The sequence below is a fragment of the Somniosus microcephalus genome, unplaced genomic scaffold (assembly GCF_052327205.1).
Source record: "Somniosus microcephalus isolate GS21.2 unplaced genomic scaffold, FLI_Smic_1.0 unresolved_chr4, whole genome shotgun sequence".
In the NCBI taxonomy this organism is placed as follows: Eukaryota; Metazoa; Chordata; class Chondrichthyes; order Squaliformes; family Somniosidae; genus Somniosus; species Somniosus microcephalus.
This window is the reverse complement of record NW_028225182.1, coordinates 53725754-53735159: the sequence shown is the minus strand read 5'-3', so window position 1 is coordinate 53735159 and position 9406 is coordinate 53725754. Positions and strand designations below refer to the sequence as shown.

Genomic DNA, 9406 nt, shown 5'->3' with positions numbered 1-9406 from the left:
CGGAGTCTGCTGGATCTGCACGGGCTCTCCGCTGGGAGCACCGACCCTTGTGCGACTTCCTGGAGACCCACTGGTTGGATGGACGGGTGGGAATGGTCAGGAGGCTTGGAGATCACATCACCAACTTGAAGAGACTGGGAATCCCCTGGGAATGGCGTGGGAGAGAACCTGTTTGACAAACTCACTCTGGGAGAGAGCGATTAAAGTGACTAGTGGGATCAAGCTTAATGACCCAGAAATTCGGGTCGGGGGCTTCCCGCGGGTGCAAGCCTCCGACCTGCACTTACCTAGCGCGCCGGCCGTCGAGCTGTGGGCCCGCGTTGGGCCTCCTCCAACTGCCGGCGCGCAGTGCTTGTGTATCCCAGGGGCGCAGTTAGTTGGAAGCGTCCCCTGGGATCACGTGGGCCATGGAGAGCCAATGGGAGCAGGGAATCTGTATTCATAGATTTGACAGGAAGAGCTGTCAAATCTATGAATAGAGATCAGCCCCTTAAAACCTAAGTAAAACTTCAAATAATTTTTTTTTTAAATCACATTTTTAAAATAACTATAAATTACATAAATTAACTATTTTAAACAAAAATTTAAATTTTTGTAAAAAATAATTAAAGTTTTTAACGGGGCTAAAAATAAACTTACCTTTCTTTAAAGTATTTAAAAATAATAAACCTGTGGAAAAAATGTTTTAATTTTACTTAATTCACCACTTACCTTGTAAAAAGCAGGCCTTGCGACTGCTTTTTACAAGCGTATCTCCTGGAGTTACCCTCCCGGAGAAAGCTGTAAAAAAAACGTAAGTTCCAGGCGTGTGCGCTGCCTCTCCGGCGCACACACGTTCGACCTGTGAACCCCTTCCTTTAAGGGAACGGAAGTTCCGGTTTCCCGCGCGTGCGCAGTGCATGCACGAAACCGGTACTTTCGTTGGGCCTACGCGTGAGTACCCAGCGCGTCCTCACCCGTGGGGACCCAAATTTCTGGGCCATTGTGTTCAGTACTCGTGTTGATATAATTGTGTGTGAGACCCCTGCCTTGCAGGGAATGATGGCTTGTGACTTTGTACAAAGAGCTGAGACTTGGCTCTGTAATGTCATTCACTGTAAATAAATTGTTTAATTTCAAATTTTAAAAAAATTGTTCAAATTCTAAATTTAAAAAACCACTTGAGATATCCCGTGGGATTGAAGGAATTCCCAATGAGAATGAGATTAGCGAAGTGGCAATGAATGGATCAATAGGTGACAAATCTCCCACAACCAATGAGCAATGACTAGACTTGGGTCCCTTACATGATTGGCCAGGTGAAGCCTCAGCATTGAGTTTGGATTGGCCCAGTTGTTGAATTGGGATTGACTGGGGCCGAATGAGTCCAATATAAAGCGGGCAATTGGCCCACAGTCCCATTGCACAGGGCTGGGGAGTTCAAGATGTGGTCTTTTGGTGGAGTGAAGTGGCTTTTCTTGCTGGGGTTGTTTGTTGGAGCTGTTCATGCTTCCAATGGTCGGGGAGGTTGGAAGGTTGCCCAGAGGAGGACCCAGTCCAGCCGGGTCACTGCTGCCCCGTCCCTCCCTCCTGGCCCTGGTCTGGGGGTGAACTCCCGGTCCCGCAGTGTCACGGTGCAGTGTGAGGAGAAGGAGATGGTGGTCAGGGTCAGCATGGACCTGTTTGGGAGTGGCTACCTGGTCAACGCCAGTCACCTGAAGCTGGGTCACTGTGGCTCCAGCCAAGTGGATTCAGACCTCCAGACCATTGTATTTCACACTCTGCTGCACCAGTGTGGCACCACCCTGAATGTAAGTGATCTACTCCAGGTCTAACCCAGGACAGGTTAGCTCGAATGGGGAAACTTTATAGCTTAAAATGTTTTTCTAGTCTAACTTTTTTGACCATGACTAACTTTCTCAATTCCTTATTTCTTGACTGAGATTGGGGTGGAGTCAAGTCAACTAATCCACCCCCTCCCCCAATTAAAGGGCCATGGGTTCTAATGGACTGAGATCCTCCTATTAGTGTGTGAGCTGGTAGTTAACAGGCTCTGATTTGTGGGCTGTACTAATTTGATCGAGGGGAGCCTGGGGAATAATGAGTTCAGTTTTCCAGCTCCTGTAGCAAGATCTCTAAATACATTTGTTTTTGTTCCAGTTAACTTTTTTTTTTTTTTGGTAATGTTTGTGCTTGTTTCTAAAAGCACTTGTGACCTGTAGGTAACACACACGCCTCAGTCAGAAGGTGGTGGGTTCAAGTCACATTCTAGGCTGACACTCCAGGGCGGTGCTGAGGGAGCGCCGCACTGTCGGAGGGGCAGTGCTGAGGGAGCGCCGCACTGTCGGAGGGGCAGTGCTAGGGGAGCGCAGTACTGGGGGAGCGCCGCACTGTCGGAGGGGCAGTGCTGGGGGAGCGCAGTACTGGGGAAGCGTCGGAGGGGCAGTACTGGGGGAGCGCCGCACTGTCGGAGGGGCAGTGCTAGGGGAGCGCAGTACTGGGGGAGCGCCGCACTGTCGGAGGGGCAGTACTGGGGGAGCGCCGCACTGTCGGAGGTGCCGTCTTTCGGATGAGACAGTAAACCAATTCCTCATCTGCCCCCTCGAGTGGATGTAAAAGATCCCACGGCCACTATTTTGAAGAACAGTGGGGTTCTCGCCGGTGTCCTGGCCAATAGTTATATTTTGACCAACATCACTCACAGATGGTTTGGTCATTATCACATTGTGTGTGGGAGCTTGCTGTGTGCAAATTGGCTGCTGCGTTTCCCACATTACAACAGTGACTACACGCCAAAAAGTACTTCATTGGCTGTAATGTGCTTTGGGATGTCCTGAGGTGGTGTAAAGTGCTGGGGAAATGCGAGTCTTGTATAATAAAACCCAGTGGTCAAATGTTGGGTGGGGTGGTGCCTGTGACCCTCAGTAATGTGTCTCTGTCCTTGTAGCTGACTGCAGACTCGCTGGTTTATAAGACCAGCCTTTACTATGTACCCACTTCGGAGCAGAACATCATGCGGACTAACCCAGTCACTATTCCCATTGAATGTCGCTATCCCAGGTATGGATCTCTGTCATTGTCATTGTCTCATCCCTGACTTGACTTGTTGCCTCTGTCTGACTAAAGGACCTCTTTCCATCTGATAGGAAGGGCAATGTCAGCAGTGACCTCATCGAACCCACCTGGGCACCATTCAGCTCCACCCGGATTGGACAGGCCAGCCTGAAGTTCTCTCTTGCCCTCATGAATGGTAGGTGGGATGGCTCGGATTGAGTGATTCCATGACTAGGAGTAGGCCATATGGTCCCTCAAGCCTGCTCTGCCATTCAAGATCATGGCTGATCTTCTTCTTCAACTGCACTTTCCTGCCTGATCCCCATATCCCTTGATTCCCCATGAGTCCAAAAATCTATCGATCTCGGCCTTGAATATACTCGAGGACTGAGCCTCCACAGCCCTCTGGGGCAGAGAATTCCACAGGTTCACCACCCTCTGAGTGAAGAAATTCCTCCTCATCTCAGTCCTAAATGGCTGACCCATTATTCTGACCCCTAGTTCTAGACTCCCCAGCCAGGGGAAAGACATTTTACCCTGTCCAGTCCTGTAAGAATTTTATACATTTCAATGAGATCACCTCTCATTGATCTAAACTCGAGAGAATCACAGAATGGCTTCCTTCTGTGCTGTAACCATTCAGCCTGTCCAGCCTGTGCCAGCTCTCCGAGAGAACTTCAGCTAGTCCCACTCTCCTGTAGCCCCGCATGTCTTTTTTCCTTCAGATTCTTATCCAATTCTCGTTTTGAAAGCCAAGATTGAGTCTGTCTCCACCACCCTTTCAGGCAGTGCATCCCAGATCTTAACCATTTGCTGCATTTATTTAAAAAATGTCTTCTGTCACCTTTAGTTCTTCTGCCAATCACCTTAAATCTGTGTCCTCTGGTTCTTGACCCTTCTGCCAATGGGAACAGTTTCTCTCTACTCTGTCCAGACCCCTCCATGATTTTGAACACCTCGATCAAATCTCCTCTCGACCTTCGACCTTCTCTGCTGTAAAGACAACAACCCCAGCTTCTCCAGTTTATCCATGTAACTGAAGTCCCTCATCCCTGGAATCATTCTCGTAAATCTTTTCTCTAAGGCCTTCACAGCCTTCCTAAAGTGCAGTGCCCTGAATTGGACACACAACTCGAGTTGAGGCCGAACCAATGCTTTATAAAGGTTCATCATAACTTCCTTGCTTTTGTATAGGCCTAGTCTACTCCATCTCTCCCATAGGCCAGCCCTCTCCTCCCAGGAATCAGTTTAGTGAACCTTCATTGCACTCCCTCTAAGGCAAATATATCCTTCCTTTGGGTACAGAGACAAACTGGACCTGGATTGATGGGGATCCAGACTGCACACACCCCTGATGTCTTTGTCCCTCTTGTATTGCAGAGAATTGGAGTGAGACTCGGGATTCTAACATCTACTACCTGGGTGATCAGATTCACATCGAGGCCTCGGTTGTGACCCTGAATCACATGCCACTCAAACTCTTCATTGACCGCTGTGTGGCTACACTGAGCTCCGCCGAGACCTCCAACCCCAGATACACCATCATTGACCACAATGGGTGAGTGTCTCCCCTGGAATGGACGGTGGGATCTCTGTCCCTGGTGTGAATCCCCCCTCACTATTATCCCATCCACCCTTCTCTCTCCCAGGTGCCTCCTGGACAGCAAAACTGGCGACTCTACTTCTGCCTTCGTGTCTCCGAGGGATGAGGAAGACAAGGTCCGCTTTATCCTGGATGCCTTTCGGTTCTACCGGGATTCCAGGAGCTTGGTATGGGGTGACTTTGGGGGATTGCTGTGGGGGGAGGTGTGACTTGTTCTCGGCACTCTCTGGTACTGATGTTGTAACTTGACTTCTCTGGTCCCATTTCTCCAAGTTCTAAGACTGGGCTACGTGTGTAGCACCTTTGAGCTGAGTGGGATTGTTGCTGGATCTGGGAATCTCTCTGCTCATGTCCTGCCCCCCCCCCCCCCATTGCACCCAAGGGCCCTTTCCAGCAGAGGCTGCAATGTATTGATCAAATCCCTGGGTTCCACCTAGCCAGGGGTGCTGGGTCAGTGCGGTGCCCTTCAAACCATCCACACTGACCCAAAACCTAGAGCCTTCCCACTGACTCCACGCTGCCACTAGAAAGCAGCCCGCTTGTTCAGCACCACCGGCGCACCGTGGCTGCAGTGTGTACCGTCCACAAGACACTGCAGCAACTCGCCAAGGCTTCTTCGGCAGCACCTCCCAAACCTGTTGCCGCCACCACCGACAAGGACAAGGACAAGGGCAGCAGGCACATGGGAACACCACCACCTCCAAGTCACACACCATCTTGACTTGGAAATGTATTGCTGGTCCTTCATTGTCACTGGGTCAAAATCCCTCCCTAACAGCACTGTGGGAGCACCTTCGCCACATGGACTGCAGCGGTTCCAGAAGGCAGCTCACCACCTTCTCGAGGGCAACTAGAGATGGGCAATAAATGCTGGCCTGGCCAGGGACACCCACATCCCAAGAATGATTTTAAAAAGTAAACAGTTTGACTTCATCCTTCTACATTGTGACTAACTCTCTCTCTGTCTCTGCCCTTTGACTCTTCCAGATTTTCATCACTTGCCACCTGCGAGTTTCTGCCGCTGATCAAAGCCCTGACCCTCTGAACAAGGCCTGTTGGTTCCACAGGTCGAACCGAACGTGAGTCATGCTTTACTGGGATTAACTCTGTAATGGTGGGGCGGCAGGTTGTGCATTAACTCTGGTTTCTGTGTCTAGCTGGTCCCTGGTGATTGACAGCTGGGCCCCAGTGCGCGAGGCTGCCGCCCAATCCATCTGTTGCTGTTGTGACACCGGCAAATGTCAAACTCTGGCGGGAACCCAAAGAAAGAGGAGTGTGTCTTCTGGAGCAGGTACGGTGGGTTGGAGTCTTGGGTTCTGGCAGGTTTGATCTCTCCTTCACTGGGTGATGTTCTGACCTCTCTATAGGTCAGGGGGCACCACCTTGAATCCCTGGCCCTTCAGCCGGACTGACCTTGCCCCTTGTTGATGTCCACCAAGTTTCTGCTCTTGGTCCACATCTAGTGACTGCTGTTGGCAGGATGTGTTCTCCCTGGCCTGCTCTCCATTCTTGGAGAGTCTCATCCTTCAGGGTCCAACTAGGGGAATGACCCTCTGCCCCTCCCTGGATAATCCAGGACCTGCCCAGCAACAACCTCTATCAGCAGGGCGAAGGATCACTCTGCTCCTCAAGTGCCCAAATTCACTGGGTATTTGGAGATTCATCACCCTTCAATTAGCTCTGGCCCATCAATCCCCCCACTTCCTGGGAAACAGTCACTGACTCTCTGACCCACTCCTACTTCTCACTATTTCTCTTCCTCTCTTTCTCCCCCCCCCCCCCCCCCCCCCCCAAAAACCAGAAGTGTCTCTGTCTACATGGGAAGCGGACCCGACGCTCGGTCCCCTGGTGATCCTGGAGTCCAACGGCTTTGCAGCATCGGAGTCCAGGCCTTTGGGTCGTGGCGGTGAAAAGCAGCAAGTTCTCCCTGGTAAGACTGTTCTTGCTCCCATTGCAGTGTATCTGCCGCACCTGATTGTGGTTCAACTAACTTTGTCAAGTAGTTAATAATCGGGTCACATTGGAGGCTGATGGGCACCTCCTGGGGATCTAGATACATTTCCCTCTTGTTGAAATTAAACTTTGTTTAATTATTCCATTAGTTGCATCTCCTTTAAAAAGGGCCGGATCAGAGGGCAGGTCCCCGTGGCTCAATTTATTTTCATGCTAACCCTGCTGCAACCAAAGTAATGGTGTATAAATGAGGTGAAGTTCCCCCTGCACTTCCACCATCCTCCCCCCTCCCCCCCCCCCCCTGGCTCACTGACCTACATTGGCTTCTGATCCATCCTTGTTTTCAAATCCCTCGTGCCCCATCTCTGTAACCTCCTCCAGCCCCACAACCCTCTGAGATCTCTGCGCTCCTCCCATTCCGGCCTCCTGCATGTCCTCAATTTCCATCGCTCCACCTTTGGCGGCCGTGCCTTCAGTTGCCTGGGCCCCGAGCTCTGGAATTCCCTCCCTAAATCTCTCTGCCTCTCTCCAAGACACTCCTTAAAACCTCCCTCTTTGACCAAGCTTTAGCTCACCTGCCCTAGTATCTCCTGTGGCTGTCACTTTGTTCATCGCTCCTGTGAAGCACCTTGAGACTTTTTACTACATTAAAGGCGCTATATAAAGGCAGTTGCTGTGTTGGGACCAGATACAAACTGTGCTTGCAGATAACTGGCTGATTCTATAACTGACCTGCTGACTACCTGCCTCTCTGCCCCATTCTACTTCCATTGGTACGTGCCCATACCATGCAGGTGGATGCTGGATGTCTACTTTAAGATGGGCAGCCACCTAGTCATGAATTGTTTCATTCTGATTGTAAGCTGCTTGAGTTCTGTATGTGAAAGTCATAACGTTGGTCTGTCTGTTGAGTGAGTTGAGTGTATGACTGAGCTTTGAGTCATGTAATGGGCCTCTTGGCCAACTTGGACCTCATGTGTTTCTCTTCTGTGTGCAGACGGACTCTTCCTGGCCATCCTTGCTGGACTGGGTGCCGTTATGATCCTGATCTCTGGATTGGCAGTAGTGGTTGCCTACAAGAGGAGCACGGAGTCCAGTTCCAGATTGACCTTGACCACAAGCTGATGTATCGAACAAAATAAAAACTAACTTGTGAAATTGCAACTGCTTGTGTGGACATTAAATTTATCTACTCTAGGTCCTAACTCTCCACATCTCATTCACCTGTCACCCCTGTGCTCACTGACCTACATTGCCTCCCTGTCTGGCAACACCTCAGGAGTCTGCCATTTGGCCCCTCAAGCCTGCACTGCCATTCAATGAGATCATGGCTGATCATCCAAACTCAGTACCTTGTCCCTGCCTTCTCCCCATATTGCTTGATCCCTTTAGCCTTAAGAAATAATCCAACTCCTTCTTGAATATATTTAATGAATTGGCCTCCACTGCCTTGTGTGGTATGGAATTCCACAGGTTCACCACTCTTTGGGTGAAGAAATTCCTCCTCATCTCTGTCCCAAATGGCTTACCCCTTATCCTTAGAATGTGACCCCTGGTTCTGGACTCCCCAGCCATCGGGAACATCCTTCCTGCATCTAGTCCTGTTAGAATTTTATAAGTTTCAATGAGATCCCCTCTCATTCTTCTAAACTCTAGTGACTATAAGCTTCATCGACCCAATCTCTCCTCATACATCATTCCTGCCATCCCAGGAATCAGTCTGGTGAATCTTTGCTGCACTCCCTCTATGCCAAGAGCATCCTTCCTCAAGGTGACCAAAACTGCACACAATACTGATGCACTATCAACAACACCAAAGACTATGAGTTGAACTTATATGAAGTAGGCTTTTATTGACTAAGAACTGGAGCATGCCTCTGCTAGTGGATCCATCCTAAGAGCTCCTGGGGGAAGGGTGGTGAGTCACCTTTATACCCGGGCTTAGGGGTGGAGCTAGGGGCAGAGACATGCCCGGACCTGTACAGAGTTAACAGTGGTTTACCACATTCACCCCTCATTTAAAAGAGTCCGGCGGGCTGAAGTGTTTCAAAAGTTCGTATACGAAAGTCTCTCCGGGGGTCTTGTCTGCCGTAATGATCTGCGTGGTGCCGGTTGCGGCGGTTCTTTGCCCGCGGCCGCTTCTCGTGTGGGACGGAGCACTGGCGTGTCGTCCTCTTGGGGTAGGGATGGCACTGGCATGTCGTCAGTTCATGGTAGACACCCCGGTGGTGCGTTGTGGGTAGTGGTGGTGGGTGGAGGTAGTGGATGGTGTTTTGGGTGGTACCTGAGGGTGCGAGGTCTCGAATTGAGACTGTGTCCTCCCGCCCGTCAGGATACGCCACGTAGGCGTACTGTGGGTTGGCGTGGAGGAGGTGAACCTTTTCGACCAGGGGGTCCGTCTTATGGCTCCTCACGTGTTTCCTGAGCAGGACGGGTCCCGGAGACGTCAGCCATGGCGGTAGTGATGTCCCCGAGGTGGATTTCCTGGGGAAGACGAACATCTTCTCGTGAGGGGTGGCGTTTGTGGCAGTACAGAGCAGTGATCGTATGGAGTGGAGCGCATCGGGGAGGACATCTTGCCAGCGGGAGATTGGGAGGCCCTTGGATTTTAGGGCGAGCATAGCGGTCTTCCACATCGTTGCGTTCTCCCTCTCTACCTGTCCGTTACCCCGGGGGTTGTAGCTGGTAGTCCTGCTCGTGGCTATGCCCTTCTCGAGCAGGTACTGGCGCAGCTCGTCGCTCATGAACGACGAGCCCCTGTTGCTGTGGATGTAATTGGGGAAGCCAAATATGGCGAACAGGTCGTTGAGGCACCTG

The 9406-nt window shown here is 50.9% G+C and overlaps 1 protein-coding gene across 1 annotated transcript; it reads left to right on the top strand.

The window, feature by feature from the left end:
- The first annotated feature begins 1407 nt into the window (after window positions 1-1407).
- Window positions 1408-7749, top strand: LOC147091110 (zona pellucida sperm-binding protein 3-like). The gene is made up of 9 exons (XM_085977148.1): window positions 1408-1790; window positions 2927-3039; window positions 3126-3229; window positions 4414-4591; window positions 4683-4803; window positions 5624-5715; window positions 5794-5927; window positions 6438-6566; window positions 7587-7749. The coding sequence occupies exons 1-9, from the start codon at window positions 1425-1427 to the stop codon at window positions 7712-7714; spliced, it is 1365 nt and encodes a 454-aa protein (XP_085833274.1). The 5' UTR covers window positions 1408-1424; the 3' UTR covers window positions 7715-7749.
- The last annotated feature ends 1657 nt before the right edge of the window (window positions 7750-9406 follow it).